A 19,794-nucleotide genomic window follows, 5' to 3' on the forward strand; every position below is an offset into this window, starting at 1 on the left:
GTGTCAGAGGAGATTGCGTATATAGAGAGGGTGGTGATATGTCTCTGTGCCCTGCTCAAGAATGACCTGCAGCCCATGGGCTCCGGTGGACATCCCATGCCTTTGTTCCTCAAAGTGGCAGCGGTTCTCAAGCCTGACGCTTCTGCAGCCTTTTAGGGGCTTTGTGGGGTCACACAGTCAGCAGTGCACTGCTGCATCAGAGAGGTCACCAATGCCCTGCACCGGAGGGCCGGTGAGGATCTCTGCTTCAGGATGGACTCTCACAGCCGGGCCCAGAGGGCCAGTGGTTCTGGCACCATTGCCGGAGAACCATAGGTTGTAATGTTCATAGACTGCACTCATGTGAACATCAGGCCTCCCGCCAGGCTACCACCCGCAGATGTCACCATTAAAGCAGCCCTCTCAATCTAGGTGAAGCTGGTATGTGAACACCGCAGATGCTTGCAGCGAATGTGTGACCGCTTCTCAGGCAGCTGCCATGACACCTGGGTCTTGCACCAATCCCGGCTGCCACTGCTTTTCACTGAACTGGCTCAGATGGCAGGGTGGCTTCTTGGAGATAAGGGCTATCCTTTGCAGACATGGCTCCAGACACCAGTGAGAGATCCCACCACTGCAGCAGAGGAGAGATACAACGCCAGCCACTGAGCTACATGAGCCACCATTGAGCAGGAGATCGGCATGCTTGCCTGTATGGATAGGGTGATCCCTGTACTACAGGCCGAAAAGACCAGCTCCTTTCTTTGCTGCTCTGCACAACAGGATTCCTCCTCGGACTATGAGGATGCTGAGGACCTACAACATGAAAGATGCATGGGAGGACAGATGACACCCAGGCTCTGCATGCAGGGCTAGCAGTGAGCTAAGGATGTACGGCAGTGCCTTATCAGACAAAGGCTCTCTGCTCCATAGGAACCGAGATGAGCTCTGCAAACCACACATCACCCTCGCTCACCTGCTGTACACCAGTCCACATCTGCAGCATTCCTGTGTAAAATATTAGTGGTAGCAGCTGACGGAGCCAATGTCCATGTCACTGAATCCATGGAGACGCTCATGAGTAATGGTGGCATGGTAATGATGTTATTGCATTGGCTCTCCTGAAAGGCCAATGGTGCCTAGGGATGTGACATTGGCGCTACATGCTGGCACACATCATTCACACAGAGAAAAGGACACACATGTTGGTGAGGAACATTTGGTGAAAGACGTATTTACATTACTGTGACACCCATGCATTCCCATTTGTGTCTGTAAGCCTCTGTAATACCTTTAATGGTCTATTTACGTCTCATGTCCTGGAATGTGCAAAATTAAGATTATTCACCCAGGTGTAGCACGCCTACATGAAGGAATGTTACACTTGAGTGGGAGAAGAGGATTGCGACTTCATAGGACACTGGGACACAGCAGGGTAAGTATGTGGCAGCAAAGCGGAAAGTGCTGGGGTCACTCAGCAGGTCAGGCAGCATCTGTGGAGAGGGAAGCAGAGTTAAGTTTCAGGTCTGTGAACTTGGACATGTTAACTCTGCTTCTCTCTCCACAGATGCTGCCTGACCTGCTGAGTGACTCCAGCATTTCTTGTTTTTGTCCCTGACCAATATTTATCCCTCAACCAACATCACTAAAACAGATTATCTGGTCATTATCACATTGTTGTTTGTGGGAGCTGGCTATGTGTAATTTGCTGCCACATTTCCTCAATGACAACTGTGATTATAGTTCAAAAGTAAAGGCTGTAAAGCGCTTTGGGGCATCCTCAAGTTCTGAGAGGTGCCAGCTAAATGCAAGTCTTTATTTTACTTAATGCTTTATGAAGTGATCCAGCAAGCCATTGTTGTTCAAAACAATCACAACACAGCAAGATGTCCAGCACCACCTTCTCGAGGCAAATAGGACAGGCAATGAAAGAGATATAGATAGAGGAACTGTATTATATTGGAAAGATGTAGGAGATATATTATATTGTATAGAAATCAAAAATAATTTGTGGAGAAAGAGAATGCCAAGTTTAAGAGCTGGTGAGTCCTGTGAAGTTCCCTCACATTTGAGTGGAGAAACAGAGCGGCCTCAGTTCCACAGGTTTCATACTTACTGTTAATGATCACTCCTAACGTGTGGTCACAACAGCTGCATAGATTACATCTGAAACAAAAGAAAAAGGGATCAGAGCAGATTGCAGAACTTACAGTGTGGGGGTAAGTACAGGAAAGGGGAACATTTACCCCGACATCAACCCATTCAGGGTAAGTACAGGAAAGGGGAACATTTAGCCTGACATCAACCTCTTCAGGGGAAGTACAGGAAAGGGGAACATTTACCCCGACATCAACCCCTTCAGGGTAAGTACAGGAAAGGGGCACATTTACCCCGACATCAACCCCTTCAGGGTAAGTACAGGAAAGGGGAACATTTACCCCGACATCAACCCCTTCAGTATGAGGGTAAGTACAGGAAAGGGGAACATTGACCCGACATCAACCCCTTCAGGGTAAGTACAGGAAAGGGGCACATTTACCCCGACATCAACCCCTTCAGGGTAAGTACAGGAAAGGGGAACATTTACCCCGACATCAACCCCTTCAGTATGAGGGTAAGTACAGGAAAGGGGAACATTTACCCCGACATCAACCCCTTCAGTATGAGGGTAAGTACAGGAAAGGGGAACATTGACCCGACATCAACCCCTTCAGTGCGAGGGTAAGTACAGGAAAGGGGCACATTTACCCCGACATCAACCCCTTCAGGGTAAGTACAGGAAAGGGGAATATTTACCCCGACATCAACCCCTTCAGGGTAAGTACAGGAAAGGGGCACATTTACCCCGACATCAACCCCTTCAGTATGAGGGTAACTACAGGAAAGGGGAACATTAACCCCGACATCAACCCCTTCAGTATGAGGGTACGTACAGGAAAGGGGAACATTTACCCCGACATCAACTCCTTCAGGGGAAGTACAGGAAAGGGGAACATTTACCCTGACATCAACCCCTTCAGTGCGAGGGTAAGTACAGGAAAGGGGAACATTTACCCCGACATCAACCCCTTCAGGGGAAGTACAGGAAAGGGGAACATTTACCCTGACATCAACCCCTTCAGTGTGAGGGTAAGTACAGGAAAGGGGAACATTTACCCTGACATCAACCCCTTCAGGGTAAGTACAGGAAAGGGGCACATTTACCCCGACATCAACCCCTTCAGGGTAAGTACAGGAAAGGGGAACATTTACCCCGACATCAACCCCTTCAGTATGAGGGTAACTACAGGAAAGGGAACATTTACCCCGACATCAACCCCTTCAGTGCGAGGGTAAGTACAGGAAAGGGGCACATTTACCCCGACATCGACCCCTTCAGTATGAGGGTAACTACAGGAAAGGAGAACATTTACCCCGACATCAACTCCTTCAGGGTAAGTACAGGAAAGGGGAACATTTACCCCGACATCAACCCCTTCAGTATGAGGGTAAGTACAGGAAAGGGGAACATTTACACTGACATCAACCCCTTCAGGGTAAGTACAAGAAAGGGGAACATTTACCCTGACATCAACCCCTTCAGGTTAAGTACAGGAAAGGGGAACATTTACCCTGACATCAACCCCTTCAGGGTAAGTACAGGAAAGGGGAATATTTACCCTGACATCAACCCCTTCAGGGTAAGTACAGGAAAGGGGAATATTTACCCCGACATCAACTCCTTCAGTGTGAGGGTAAGTACAGGAAAGGGGAACGTTTACCCACACATCAACTCCTTCAGTGTGAGGGTAAGTACAGGAAAGGGGAACATTTACCCCGACATCAACCCCTTCAGGGTAAGTACAGGAAAGGGGAACATTTACCCTGACATCAACCCCTTCAATGTGAGGGTAAGTACAGGAAAGGAGAACATTTACCCCGACATCAACCCCTTCAGGGGAAGTCCAGGAAAGGGGAACATTTACCCCGACATCAACCCCTTCAGTGCGAGGGTAACGACAGGAAAGGAGAACATTTACTGCGACATCAACCCCTTCAGTGCGAGGGTAACTACAGGAAAGCAGAACATTTACCCCGACATCAACTCCTTCAGTGCGAGGGTAAGTACAGGAAAGGGGAATATTTACTCCGACATCAACCCGTTCAGTGTGAGGGTAAGTACAGGAAAGGGGCACATTTACCCCGACATCAACCCCTTCAGGGTAAGTACAGGAAAGGGGAACATTTACCCCGACATCAACCCCTTCAGTATGAGGGTAACTACAGGAAAGGGAACATTTACTCCGACATCAACCCCTTCAGTATGAGGGTAAGTACAGGAAAGGGGAACATTTATCCTGACATCAACCCCTTCAGAGCGTGGGTAAGTACAGGAAAGGGGAACATTTAGCCTGACATCAACCTCTTCAGGGGAAGTACAGGAAAGGGGCACATTTACCCCGACATCAACCCCTTCAGGGTAAGTACAGGAAAGGGGAACATTTACCCCGACATCAACCCCTTCAGTATGAGGGTAAGTACAGGAAAGGGGAACATTTACCCCGACATCAACCCCTTCAGGGGAAGTCCAGGAAAGGGGAACATTTACCCCGACATCAACCCCTTCAGTGCGAGGGTAACGACAGGAAAGGAGAACATTTACTGCGACATCAACCCCTTCAGTGCGAGGGTAACTACAGGAAAGCAGAACATTTACCCCGACATCAACCCCTTCAGTGCGAGGGTAACGACAGGAAAGGAGAACATTTACTGCGACATCAACCCCTTCAGTGCGAGGGTAAGTACAGGAAAGGGGCACATTTACCCCGACATCAACCCCTTCAGGGTAAGTACAGGAAAGGGGCACATTTACCCCGACATCAACCCCTTCAGGGTAAGTACAGGAAAGGGGAATATTTACCCCGACATCAACCCCTTCAGGGTAAGTACAGGAAAGGGGAACATTTATCCCGACATCAACTCCTTCAGTATGAGCGTAAGTACAGGAAAGGGGAACATTTACCCCGACAACAACCCCTTCAGTGTGAGGGTAAGTACAGGAAAGGGGAACATTTATCCCGACATCAACTCCTTCAGTATGAGCGTAAGTACAGGAAAGGGGAACATTTACCCCGACAACAACCCCTTCAGTGTGAGGGTAAGTACAGGAAAGGGGAACATTTACCCCGACATCAACCCCTTCAGTATGAGGGTAAGTACAGGAAAGGGGAACATTTACCCCGACATCAACCCCTTCATTATGAGGGTTAGTACAGGAAAGGGGAACATTTACCCCGACATCAACCCCTTCAGTGCGAGGATAAGTACAGGAAAGGGGAACATTTACCCCGACATCAACCCCTTCAGTGTGAGGGTTAGTACAGGAAAGGGGAACATTTACCCCGACATCAACCCCTTCAGTGCGAGGATAAGTACAGGAAAGGGGAACATTTACCCCGACATCAACCCCTTCAGTGTGAGGGTAAGTACAGGGAAGGGGAACATTTACACCGACATCAACCCCTTCAGTGTGAGGGTAAGTACAGGGAAGGGGAACATTTACCCCGACATCAACCCCTTCAGTGCGAGGGTAAGTACAGGAAAGGGGCACATTTACCCCGACATCAACCCCTTCAGGGTAAGTACAGGAAAGGGGAACATTTACCCCGACATCAACCCCTTCAGTATGAGAGTAAGTACAGGAAAGGGGAACATTTACCCCGACATCAACCCCTTCAGTACGGAGGGGAAGTACAGGAAAGGGGAACATTTACCTCGACATCAACTCCTTCAGTCCGGAGGGTAAGTACAGGAAAGGGGAACATTTACGCCGACATCAACCCCTTCAGTCCGGAGGGTAAGTACAGGAAAGGGGAACATTTACCTCGACATCAACTCCTTCAGTCCGGAGGGTAAGTACAGGAAAGGGGAACATTTACCTCGACATCAACTCCTTCAGTCCGGAGGGTAAGTACAGGAAAGGGGAACATTTACCCTGACATCAACCCCTTCAGTGCGAGGGTAAGTACAGGAAAGGGGAACATTTACCCCGACATCAACCCCTTCAGGGGAAGTACAGGAAAGGGGAACATTTACCCTGACATCAACCCCTTCAGTGTGAGGATAAGTACAAGAAAGGGGAACATTGACCCGACATCAACCCCTTCAGTGCGAGGGTAAGTACAGGAAAGGGGCACATTTACCCCGACATCAACCCCTTCAGGGTAAGTACAGGAAAGGGGAACATTTACCCCAACATCAACCCCTTCAGGGTAAGTACAGGAAAGGGGCACATTTACCCCGACATCAACCCCTTCTAGGTAAGTACAGGAAAGGGGAACATTTACCCCGACATCAACCCCTTCAGTATGAGGGTAACTACAGGAAAGGGAACATTTACCCCGACATCAACCCCTTCAGTGCGAGGGTAAGTACAGGAAAGGGGCACATTTACCCCGACATCGACCCCTTCAGTATGAGGGTAACTACAGGAAAGGAGAACATTTACCCCGACATCAACTCCTTCAGGGTAAGTACAGGAAAGGGGAACATTTACCCCGACATCAACCCCTTCAGTATGAGGGTAAGTACAGGAAAGGGGAACATTTACCCCGACATCAACTCCTTCAGTGCGAGGGTAAGTACAGGAAAGGGGAACATTTACACTGACATCAACCCCTTCAGGGTAAGTACAGGAAAGGGGAACATTTACCCTGACATCAACCCCTTCAGGATAAGTACAGGAAAGGGGAACGTTTACCCCGACATCAACTCCGTCAGTGCGAGGGTAAATACAGGAAAGGGGAACATTTACCCCGACATCAACCCCTTCAGGGTAAGTACAGGAAAGGGGAACATTTACCCTGACATCAACCCCTTCAATGTGAGGGTAAGTACAGGAAAGGAGAACATTTACCCCGACATCAACCCCTTCAGGGGAAGTACAGGAAAGGGGAACATTTACCCCGACATCAACCCCTTCAGTGCGAGGGTAACGACAGGAAAGGAGAACATTTACTGCGACATCAACCCCTTCAGTGCGAGGGTAACTACAGGAAAGCAGAACATTTACCCCGACATCAACCCCTTCAGTGTGAGGTTAAGTACAGGAAAGGGGAACATTTACCCCGACATCAACTCCTTCAGTGCGAGGGTAAGTACAGGAAAGGGGAATATTTACCCGACATCAACCCCTTCAGTGCGAGGGTAAGTACAGGAAAGGGGGACATTTACCCGACATCAACCCCTTCAGTGTGAGGGTAAGTACAGGAAAGGGGCACATTTACCCGACATCAACCCCTTCAGTATGAGGGTAAGTACAGGAAAGGGGCACATTTACCCGACATCAACCCCTTCAGTATGAGGGTAAGTACAGGAAAGGGGAACATTTACCCGACATCAACCCCTTCAGTATGAGGGTAAGTACAGGAAAGGGGAACATTTACCCCGTCATCAACCCCTTCAGGGTAAGTACAGGAAAGGGAAACATTTACCCGACATCAACCCCTTCAGTGCGAGGGTAAGTACAGGAAAGGGGAACATTTACCCCGACATCAACCCCTTCAGTATGAGGGTAAGTACAGGAAAGGGGCACATTTACCCGACATCAACCCCTTCAGTATGAGGGTAAGTACAGGAAAGGGGCACATTTACCCGACATCAACCCCTTCAGTATGAGGGTAAGTACAGGAAAGGGGAACATTTACCCCGACATCAACCCCTTCAGTGCGAGGGTATGTACAGGAAAGGGGAACATTTACCCCGACATCAACCCCTTCAGGGTAAGTACAGGAAAGGGAAACATTTACCCGACATCAACCCCTTCAGTGCGAGGGTAAGTACAGGAAAGGGGAACATTTACCCCGACATCAACCCCTTCAGTATGAGGGTAAGTACAGGAAAGGGGAACATTTACCCCGACATCAACCCCTTCAGTATGAGGGTAAGTACAGGAAAGGGGCACATTTACCCGACATCAACCCCTTCAGTATGAGGGTAAGTACAGGAAAGGGGAACATTTACCCCGACATCAACACCTTCAGGGTAAGTACAGGAAAGGGGAACATTTACCCCGACATCAACCCCTTCAGTGCGAGGGTAAGTACAGGAAAGGGGAACATTTACCCCGACATCAACCCCTTCACTATGAGGGTAAGTACAGGAAAGGGGAACATTTACCCCGACATCAACCCCTTCAGTGTGAGGGTAAGTACAGGAAAGGGGAACATTTACCCCGACATCAACCCCTTCAGGGTAAGTACAGGAAAGGGGAACATTTACCCCGACATCAACCCCTTCAGTATGAGGGTAAGTACAAGAAAGGGGAAGATTTAAAATGATATCAACCCCTTCAGAGCGAGGGTAAGTACAGGAAAGGGGAACATTTACCCCGACATCAACCCCTTCGGTGCGAGAGTAAGTACAGGAAAGGGGAACATTTACCCCGACATCAACCCCTTCAGTATGAGGGTAAGTACAGGAAAGGGGAACATTTACCCCGACATCAACCCCTTCAGTATGAGGGTAAGTACAGGAAAGGGGAACATTTACCCCGACATCAACCCCTTCAGTATGAGGGTAAGTACAGGAAAAGGGAACATTTACCCCAACATAAACCCCTTCAGTGTGAGGGTAAGTACAGGGAAGGGGAACATTTACCCGACATCAACCCCTTCAGTGCGAGAGTAAGTACAGGAAAGGGGAACATTTACCCCGACATCAACCCCTTCAGTGCGAGGGTAAGTACAGGAAAGGGGAACATTTACCCCAACATCAACCCCTTCAGTGCGAGGGTAAGTACAGGAAAGGGGAACATTTACCCCGACATCAACCCCTTCAGTGCGAGAGTAAGTACAGGAAAGGGGAACATTTACCCCGACATCAACCCCTTCAGTGCGAGGGTAAGTACAGGAAAGGGGAACATTTACCCCAACATCAACCCCTTCAGTGCGAGGGTAAGTACAGGAAAGGGGCACATTTACCCCGACATCAACCCCTTCAGGGTAAGTACAGGAAAGGGGAACATTTACCCCGACATCAACCCCATCAGTATGAGGGTAAGTACAGGAAAGGGGAACATTTACCCCGAAATCAACCCCTTCAGTATGAGGGTAAGTACAGGAAAGGGGAACATTTACCCCGACATCAACTCCTTCAGTATGAGCGTAAGTACAGGAAAGGGGAACATTTACCCCGACAACAACCCCTTCAGTGTGAGGGTAAGTACAAGAAAGGGGAAGATTTAAAATGATATCAACCCCTTCAGAGCGAGGGTAAGTACAGGAAAGGGGAACATTTACCCCGACATCAACCCCTTCAGTATGAGGGTAAGTACAGGAAAGGGGAACATTTACCCCGACATCAACCCCTTCATTATGAGGGTTAGTACAGGAAAGGGGAACATTTACCCCGACATCAACCCCTTCAGTGCGAGGATAAGTACAGGAAAGGGGAACATTTACACCGACATCAACCCCTTCAGTATGAGGGTAAGTACAGGAAAGGGGAACATTTACCCCGACATCAACCCCTTCAGTGTGAGGGTTAGTACAGGAAAGGGGAACATTTACCCCGACATCAACCCCTTCAGTGTGAGGGTTAGTACAGGAAAGGGGAACATTTACACCGACATCAACCCCTTCAGTGTGAGGGTAAGTACAGGGAAGGGGAACATTTACACCGACATCAACCCCTTCAGTGTGAGGGTAAGTACAGGGAAGGGGAACATTTACCCCGACATCAACCCCTTCAGTGCGAGGGTAAGTACAGGAAAGGGGCACATTTACCCCGACATCAACCCCTTCAGGGTAAGTACAGGAAAGGGGAACATTTACCCCGACATCAACCCCTTCAGTATGAGAGTAAGTACAGGAAAGGGGAACATTTACCCCGACATCAACCCCTTCAGTGCGAGGGTAAGTACAGGAAAGGGGAACATTTACCCCAACATCAACCCCTTCAGTGCGAGGGTAAGTACAGGAAAGGGGAACATTTACCCCGACATCAACCCCTTCAGTGCGAGAGTAAGTACAGGAAAGGGGAACATTTACCCCGACATCAACCCCTTCAGTGCGAGGGTAAGTACAGGAAAGGGGAACATTTACCCCAACATCAACCCCTTCAGTGCGAGGGTAAGTACAGGAAAGGGGCACATTTACCCCGACATCAACCCCTTCAGGGTAAGTACAGGAAAGGGGAACATTTACCCCGACATCAACCCCTTCAGTATGAGGGTAAGTACAGGAAAGGGGAACATTTACCCCGAAATCAACCCCTTCAGTATGAGGGTAAGTACAGGAAAGGGGAACATTTACCCCGACATCAACTCCTTCAGTATGAGCGTAAGTACAGGAAAGGGGAACATTTACCCCGACAACAACCCCTTCAGTGTGAGGGTAAGTACAAGAAAGGGGAAGATTTAAAATGATATCAACCCCTTCAGTATGAGGGTAAGTACAGGAAAGGGGAACATTTACCCCGACATCAACCCCTTCATTATGAGGGTTAGTACAGGAAAGGGGAACATTTACCCCGACATCAACCCCTTCAGTGCGAGGATAAGTACAGGAAAGGGGAACATTTACACCGACATCAACCCCTTCAGTATGAGGGTAAGTACAGGAAAGGGGAACATTTACCCCGACATCAACCCCTTCAGTGTGAGGGTTAGTACAGGAAAGGGGAACATTTACCCCGACATCAACCCGTTCAGTGTGAGGGTAAGTACAGGAAAGGGGAACATTTACCCCGACATCAACCCGTTCAGTGTGAGGGTAAGTACAGGAAAGGGGAACATTTACCCCGACATCAACCCGTTCAGTGTGAGGGTAAGTACAGGGAAGGGGAACATTTACACCGACATCAACCCCTTCAGTATGAGGGTAAGTACAGGAAAGGGGAACATTTACCCCGACATCAACCCGTTCAGTGTGAGGGTAAGTACAGGGAAGGGGAACATTTACACCGACATCAACCCCTTCAGTATGAGGGTAAGTACAGGAAAGGGGAACATTTACCCCGACATCAACCCCTTCAGTGTGAGGGTTAGTACAGGAAAGGGGAACATTTACCCCGACATCAACCCCTTCAGTGTGAGGGTTAGTACAGGAAAGGGGAACATTTACACCGACATCAACCCCTTCAGTGTGAGGGTAAGTACAGGGAAGGGGAACATTTACACCGACATCAACCCCTTCAGTGTGAGGGTAAGTACAGGGAAGGGGAACATTTACCCCGACATCAACCCCTTCAGTGCGAGGGTAAGTACAGGAAAGGGGCACATTTACCCCGACATCAACCCCTTCAGGGTAAGTACAGGAAAAGGGAACATTTACCCCGACATCAACCCCTTCAGTATGAGAGTAAGTACAGGAAAGGGGAACATTTACCCCGACATCAACCCCTTCAGTACGGAGGGGAAGTACAGGAAAGGGGAACATTTACCTCGACATCAACTCCTTCAGTCCGGAGGGTAAGTACAGGAAAGGGGAACATTTACCTCGACATCAACTCCTTCAGTCCGGAGGGTAAGTACAGGAAAGGGGAACATTTACCTCGACATCAACTCCTTCAGTCCGGAGGGTAAGTACAGGAAAGGGGAACATTTACCTCGACATCAACTCCTTCAGTCCGGAGGGTAAGTACAGGAAAGGGGAACATTTACCTCGACATCAACTCCTTCAGTCCGGAGGGTAAGTACAGGAAAGGGGAACATTTACCCCGACATCAACCCCTTCAGTACGGAGGGTAAGTACAGGAAAGGGGACCATTTACCCCGACATCAACCCCTTCAGTGTGAGAGTAAGTACAGGAAAGGGGAACATTTATCCTGACATCAACCCCTTCAGGGTAAGTACAGGAAAGGGGAACATTTACCCGACATCAACACCTTCAGTATGAGGGTAAGTACAGGAAAGGGGAACATTTACCCCGACATCAACCCCTTCAGTGTGAGGGTATGTACAGGAAAGGGGAACATTTACCCCGACATCAACCCCTTCAGTATGAGGGTAAGTACAGGAAAGGGGAACATTTATCCTGACATCAACCCCTTCAGGGTAAGTACAGGAAAGGGAAACATTTATCCCGACATCAACCCCTTCAGTGCGAGGGTAAGTACAGGAAAGGGGAACATTTACCCCGACATCAACCCATCAGGGTAAGTACAGGAAAGGGGAACATTTACCCGACATCAACACCTTCAGTATGAGGGTAAGTACAGGAAAGGGGAACATTTACCCCGACATCAACCCCCTCAGGGGAAGTGCAGGAAAGGGGAACATTTACCCCGACATCAACCCCTTCAGTATGAGGGTAAGTACAGGAAAGAAGAACATTTACCCCGACATCAACCCCTTCAGTGCGAGGGTAAGTACAGGAAGGGGGCACATTTACCCCGACATCAACCCCTTCAGTATGAGGGTAAGTACAGGAAAGGGGCACATTTACCCCGACATAAACCCCTTCAGTGTGAGGGTAAGTAAAGGAAAGGGGGACATTTACCCCGACATCAACCCCTTCAGAATGAAGGTAAGTACAGGAAAGGGGAACATTTACCCCGACATCAACCCCTTCAGTATGAGGGTAAGTACAGGAAAGGGGAACATTTATCCTGACATCAACCCCTTCAGTGCGTGGGTAAGTACAGGAAAGGGGAACATTTACCCCGACATCAACCCCTTCAGTACGAGGGTAAGTACAGGAAAGGGGAACATTTAGCCTGACATCAACCCCTTCAGGGTAAGTACAGAAAAGGGGAACATTTACCCCGACATCAACCCCTTCAGGGTAAGTACAGGAAAGGGGCACATTTACGCCGACATCAACCCCTTCAAGGTAAGTACAGGAAAGGGGAACATTTACCCCGACATCAACCCCTTCAGTGCGAGGGTAAGTACAGGAAAGGGGAACATTTACCCGACATCAACCCCTTCAGTGCGAGGGTAAGTACCGGAAAGGGGAACATTTACTCCGACATCAACCCCTTCAGTGCGAGGGTAAGTACAGGAAAGGGGAACATTTGCCCCAACATCAACCCCTTCAGTGCGAGGGTAAGTACAGGAAAGGGGCACATTTACCCCGACATCAACCCCTTCAGTACGGTGGGTAAGTACAGGAACGGGGAACAGTTACCCCAACATCAACCCCTTCAGTATGAGGGTAAGTACAGGGAAGGGGAACATTTACCACGACATCAACCCCTTCAGTATGAGGGTAAGTACAGGGAAGGGGAACATTTACCACGACATCAACCCCTTCAGTGTGAGGGTAAGTACAGGAAAGGGGAACATTTACCACGACATCAACCCCTTCAGTATGAGGGTAAGTACAGGGAAGGGGAACATTTACCCCAACATCAACCCCTTCAGTATGAGGGTAAGTACAGGGAAGGGGAACATTTACCACGACATCAACCCCTTCAGTATGAGGGTAAGTACAGGGAAGGGGAACATTTACCACGACATCAACCCCTTCAGTATGAGGGTAAGTACAGGAAAGGGGAACATTTACCCCGACATCAACCCCTTCAGTGTGAGGGGAAGTACAAGAAAGGGGAACATTTACCACGACATCAACCCCTTCAGTATGACGGTAAGTACAGGGAAGGGGAACATTTACCCGACACCAACCCATTCAGTGCGAGGGTAAGTACAGGAAAGGGGAACATTTACCCCAACATCAACCCCTCCAGTGTGAGGGTAAGTACAGGAAAGGAGAACATTTACTCCGACATCAACCCCTTCAGTGCGAGGGTAAGTACAGGAAAGGAGAACATTTACCCCGTCATCAACCCCTTCAGTGTGAGGGTAAGTACAGGAAAGGAGAACATTTACTCCGACATCAACCCCTCCAGTGTGAGGGTAAGTACAGGAAAGGAGAACATTTACCCCGACATCAACCACTTCGGTGCGAGAGTAAGTACAGGAAAGGGGAACATTTACCCCAACATCAACCACTTCGGTGCGAGAGTAAGTACAGGAAAGGGGAACATTTACCCCAACATCAACCCCTCCAGTATGAGGGTATGTACAGGAAAGGGGAACATTTACCCCGACATCAACCCCTCAGGGTAAGTACAGGAAAGGGGAACATTTACCCGACATCAACACCTTCAGTATGAGGGTAAGTACAGGAAAGGGGAACATTTACCCCAACATCAACCCCTCCAGTATGAGGGTATGTACAGGAAAGGGGAACATTTACCCCGACATCAACCCCTCAGGGTAAGTACAGGAAAAGGGAACATTTACCCAGACATCAGCCCCTTCAGTGTGAGGGTAAGTACAGGAAAGGGGAACATTTACCCCGACATCAACCCCCTCAGGGGAAGTACAGGAAAGGGGAACATTTACCCCGACATCAACCCCTTCAGTATGAGGGTAAGTACAGGAAAGAAGAACATTTACCCCGACATCAACCCCTTCAGTGCGAGGGTAAGTACAGGAAGGGGGCACATTTACCCCGACATCAACCCCTTCAGTATGAGGGTAAGTACAGGAAAGGGGCACATTTACCCCGACATAAACCCCTTCAGTGTGAGGGTAAGTAAAGGAAAGGGGGACATTTACCCCGACATCAACCCCTTCAGAATGAAGGTAAGTACAGGAAAGGGGAACATTTACCCCGACATCAACCCCTTCAGTATGAGGGTAAGTACAGGAAAGGGGAACATTTATCCTGACATCAACCCCTTCAGTGCGTGGGTAAGTACAGGAAAGGGGAACATTTACCCCGACATCAACCCCTTCAGTACGAGGGTAAGTACAGGAAAGGGGAACATTTAGCCTGACATCAACCCCTTCAGGGTAAGTACAGAAAAGGGGAACATTTACCCCGACATCAACCCCTTCAGGGTAAGTACAGGAAAGGGGCACATTTACGCCGACATCAACCCCTTCAAGGTAAGTACAGGAAAGGGGAACATTTACCCCGACATCAACCCCTTCAGTGCGAGGGTAAGTACAGGAAAGGGGAACATTTACCCGACATCAACCCCTTCAGTGCGAGGGTAAGTACCGGAAAGGGGAACATTTACTCCGACATCAACCCCTTCAGTGTGAGGGTAAGTACAGGAAAGGGGAACATTTGCCCCGACATCAACCCCTTCAGTGCGAGGGTAAGTACAGGAAAGGGGCACATTTACCCCGACATCAACCCCTTCAGTACGGAGGGTAAGTACAGGAAAGGGGCACATTTACCCCGACATCAACCCCTTCAGTACGGAGGGTAAGTACAGGAAAGGGGAACATTTACCCCGACATCAACCCCTTCAGAGCAGGGGTAAGTACAGGAAAGGGGAACATTTACCCCGACATCAACCCCTTCAGTACGGAGGGTAAGTACAGGAAAGCGGAACATTTACCCTGACATCAACCCCTTCAGTGCGAGGGTAAGTACAGGAAAGGGGAACATTTACCCCAACATCAACCCCTTCAGTATGAGGGTAAGTACAGGGAAGGGGAACATTTACCCGACACCAACCCATTCAGTGCGAGGGTAAGTACAGGAAAGGGGAACATTTACCCCAACATCAACCCCTTCAGTATGAGGGTAAGTACAGGGAAGGGGAACATTTACCACGACATCAACCCTTTCAGTGTGAGGGGAAGTACAAGAAAGGGGAACATTTACCACGACATCAACCCCTTCAGTATGACGGTAAGTACAGGGAAGGGGAACATTTACCCGACATCAACCCCTTCAGTGCGAGGGTAAGTACAGGAAAGGGGAACATTTACCCCAACATCAACCCCTCCAGTGTGAGGGTAAGTACAGGAAAGGAGAACATTTACTCCGACATCAACCCCTTCAGTGCGAGGGTAAGTACAGGAAAGGGGAACATTTACCCCAACATCAACCCCTCCAGTGTGAGGGTAAGTACAGGAAAGGAGAACATTTACCCCGACATCAACCCCTTCAGTGCGAGGGTAAGTACAGGAAAGGGGAACATTTACTCCGACATCAACCCCTTCAGTGCGAGGGTAAGTACAGGAAAGGGGAACATTTACCCCAACATCAACCCCTCCAGTGTGAGGGTAAGTACAGGAAAGGAGAACATTTACTCCGACATCAACCCCTTCAGTGCGAGGGTAAGTACAGGAAAGGAGAACATTTACCCCAACATCAACCCCTCCAGTGTGAGGGTAAGTACAGGAAAGGAGAACATTTACCCCGACATCAACCACTTCGGTGCGAGAGTAAGTACAGGAAAGGGGAACATTTACCCCAACATCAACCACTTCGGTGCGAGAGTAAGTACAGGAAAGGGGAACATTTACCCCAACATCAACCCCTCCAGTATGAGGGTATGTACAGGAAAGGGGAACATTTACCCCGACATCAACCACTTCGGTGCGAGAGTAAGTACAGGAAAGGGGAACATTTACCCCAACATCAACCCCTCCAGTGTGAGGGTAAGTACAGGAAAGGAGAACATTTACTCCGACATCAACCCCTTCAGTGCGAGGGTAAGTACAGGAAAGGAGAACATTTACCCCAACATCAACCCCTCCAGTGTGAGGGTAAGTACAGGAAAGGAGAACATTTACCCCGACATCAACCCCTTCAGGGTAAGTACAGGAAAGGGGAACATTTACCCCGACATCAACCACTTCGGTGCGAGAGTAAGTACAGGAAAGGGGAACATTTTCCCCAACATCAACCCCTCCAGTGTGAGGGTAAGTACAGGAAAGGGGAACATTTACCCCGACATCAACCCCTTCAGTATGAGGGAAAGTACAGGAAAGGGGAACATTTACCCCGACATCAACCCCTTCAGTATGAGGGTAAGTACAGGAAAGGGGAACATTTAAAATGATATCAACTCCTTCAGAGCGAGGGTAAGTTCAGGAAAGGGGAACATTTACCCCGACATCAACCCCTTCGGTGCGAGAGTAAGTACAGGAAAGGGGAACATTTACCCCGACATCAACCCCTTCGGTGCGAGAGTAAGTACAGGAAAGGGGAACATTTACCCTGACATCAACCACTTCAGTGCGAGGGTATGTACAGGAAAGGGGAACATTTACCCCGACATCAACCCCTTCCGTGTGAGGGTAAGTACAGGAAAGGGGACCATTTACCCCGACATCAACCCCTTCAGTATGAGGGTATGTACAGGAAAGGGGAACATTTACCCCGACATCAACCCCTTCCGTGTGAGGGTAAGTACAGGAAAGGGGACCATTTACCCCGACATCAACCCCTTCAGTGTGAGGGTAAGTACAGGAAAGAGGAACATTTACCCTGATATCAACCCCTTCAGTGTGAGGGTAAGTACAGGAAAGGGGAACATTTACCCCGACATCAACCCCTTCAGTGTGAGGGTAAGTACAGGAAAGGGGAACATTTACCCCGACATCAACCCCTTCAGGGTAAGTACAGGAAAGGGGAACATTTACCCCGACATCAACCCCTTCAGTATGAGGGTAAGTACAGGGAAGGGGAACATTTACCCCGACATCAACCCCTTCAGGGTAAGTACAGGAGAGGGGAACATTTACCACAACATCAACCCCTTCAGTATGACGGTAAGTACAGGGAAGGGGAACATTTACCCCGACATCAACCCCTTCAGGGTAAGTACAGGAGAGGGGAACATTTACCCCGACATCAACCCCTTCAGTATGACGGTAAGTACAGGAAAGGGGAACATTTACCCCGACATCAACCCCTTCAGGGTAAGTACAGGAGAGGGGAACATTTACCCCGACATCAACCCCTTCAGTATGACGGTAAGTACAGGAAAGGGGAACATTTACCCCGACAACAACCCCTTCAGTGTGAGGGGAAGTACAAGAAAGGGGAACATTTAAAATGATATCAACCCCTTCAGAGCGAGGGTAAGTACAGGAAAGGGGAACATTTACACCGACATCAACCCCTTCAGGGTAAGTACAGGAAAGGGGAACATTTACCCCGACATCAACCCCTTCAGTGTGAGGGGAAGTACAGGAAAGGGGAACATTTACCCCGACATCAACCCCTTCAGTGCGGAGTGTAAGTACAGGAAAGGGGAACATTTACCCCGACATCAACCCCTTCAGTGTGAGGGGAAGTACAAGAAAGGGGAACATTTAAAATGATATCAACCCCTTCAGAGCGAGGGTAAGTACAGGAAAGGGGAACATTTACGCTGACATCAACCCCTTCAGTGTGAGGGTAAGTACAGGAAAGGGGAACATTTACACCGACATCAACCCCTTCAGGGTAAGTACAGGAAAGGGGAACATTTACCCTGACATCAACCCCTTCAGTGTGAGGGTAAGTACAGGAAAGGGGAACATTTAAAATGATATCAACCCCTTCAGTGCGGAGGGTAAGTACAGGAAAGGGGAACATTTACCCTGACATCAACCCCTTCAGTGTGAGGGTAAGTACAGGAAAGGGGAACATTTAAAATGATATCAACCCCTTCAGAGCGAGGGTAAGTACAGGAAAGGGGAACATTTACCCCGACATCAACCCATTCGGTGCGAGAGTAAGTACAAGAAAGGGGAACATTTACACGGACATCAACCCCTTCAGTATGAGGGTAAGTAGAGGAAAGGGGAAAATTTAGCCCGACATCAACCCCTTCAGTATGAGGGTAAGTACAGGAAAGGGGAAAATTTAGCCCGACATCAACCCCTTCAGTATGAGGGTAAGTACAGGAAAGGGGAAAATTTAGCCCGACATCAACCCCTTCAGTATGAGAGTAAGGACAGGAAAGGGGAACATTTACCCCAACATCAACCCCTTTAGTATGACGGTAAGAACAGGAAAGGGGAACATTTACCCCGACATCAACCCCTTCAGTATGAGAGTAAGTACAGGAAAGGGGAACATTTACCCCAACATCAACCCCTTCAGTGCGAGGGTAAGTACAGGAAAGGGGAACATTTACCCCGAAATCAACCCCTTCAGTATGAGGGTAAGTAAAGGAAAGGGGAACATTTATCCCGACATCAACCCCTTCAGTATGAGGGTAAGTAAAGGAAAGGGGAACATTTACCCCGACATCAACTCCTTCAGTATGAGGGTAAGTACAGGAAAGGGGAACATTTAGCCCGACATCAACTCCTTCAGTATGAGGGTAAGTACAGGAAAGGGGAACATTTAGCCCGACATCAACCCCTTCAGTATGAGAGTAAGTACAGGAAAGGGGAACATTTACCCCAACATCAACCCCTTCAGTATGAGGGTAAGTACAGGAAAGGGGAACATTTACCCCGACATCAACCCCTTCAGTGCGAGGGTAAGTACAGGAAAGGGGAAAATTTACACCGACATCAACCCCTTCAGTATGAAGGTAAGTACAGGAAAGGGGAACATTTACCCCGTCATCAACCCCTTCAGTATGAGGGTAAGTACAGGAAAGGGGAACATTTACCCCGACATCAACCCCTTCAGTATGAGGGTAAGTAAAGGAAAGGGGAACATTTATCCCGACATCAACCCCTTCAGTATGAGGGTAAGTACAGGAAAGGGGAACATTTACCCCGACATCAACTCCTTCAGTATGAGGGTAAGTACAGGAAAGGGGAACATTTAGCCCGACATCAACCCCTTCAGTATGAGAGTAAGTACAGGAAAGGGGAACATTTACCCCGACATCAACCCCTTCAGTATGAGGGTAAGTACAGGAAAGGGGAACATTTACCCCGACATGAACCCCTTCAGTGCGAGGGTAAGTACAGGAAAGGGGAAAATTTACACCGACATCAACCCCTTCAGTATGAAGGTAAGTACAGGAAAGGGGAACATTTAGCCCGACATCAACCCCTTCAGTATGAGGGTAAGTACAGGAAAGGGGAACATTTACCCCGACATCAACCCCTTCAGTATGAGAGTAAGTAC

General features: G+C 48.9%; 1 protein-coding gene across 8 annotated transcripts in view; it reads right to left on the reverse strand.

The window, feature by feature from the left end:
• Positions 1 to 19,794, reverse strand: part of LOC137368898 (uncharacterized) — a 140,136-nt gene that overhangs the window by 15,947 nt on the left and 104,395 nt on the right. For all 8 annotated transcript variants that reach the window (XM_068029154.1, XM_068029159.1, XM_068029158.1 and 5 more), the window contains one exon: positions 2,096 to 2,145. In XM_068029154.1, coding sequence (XP_067885255.1) covers positions 2,111 to 2,145 — 35 coding nt within the window. In that variant the 3' untranslated portion in view covers positions 2,096 to 2,110. The remainder of the gene's footprint in view (positions 1 to 2,095; positions 2,146 to 19,794) is intronic.

Source organism: Heterodontus francisci, chromosome 4 (assembly GCF_036365525.1).
Source record: "Heterodontus francisci isolate sHetFra1 chromosome 4, sHetFra1.hap1, whole genome shotgun sequence".
Lineage (NCBI taxonomy): Eukaryota > Metazoa > Chordata > Chondrichthyes > Heterodontiformes > Heterodontidae > Heterodontus > Heterodontus francisci.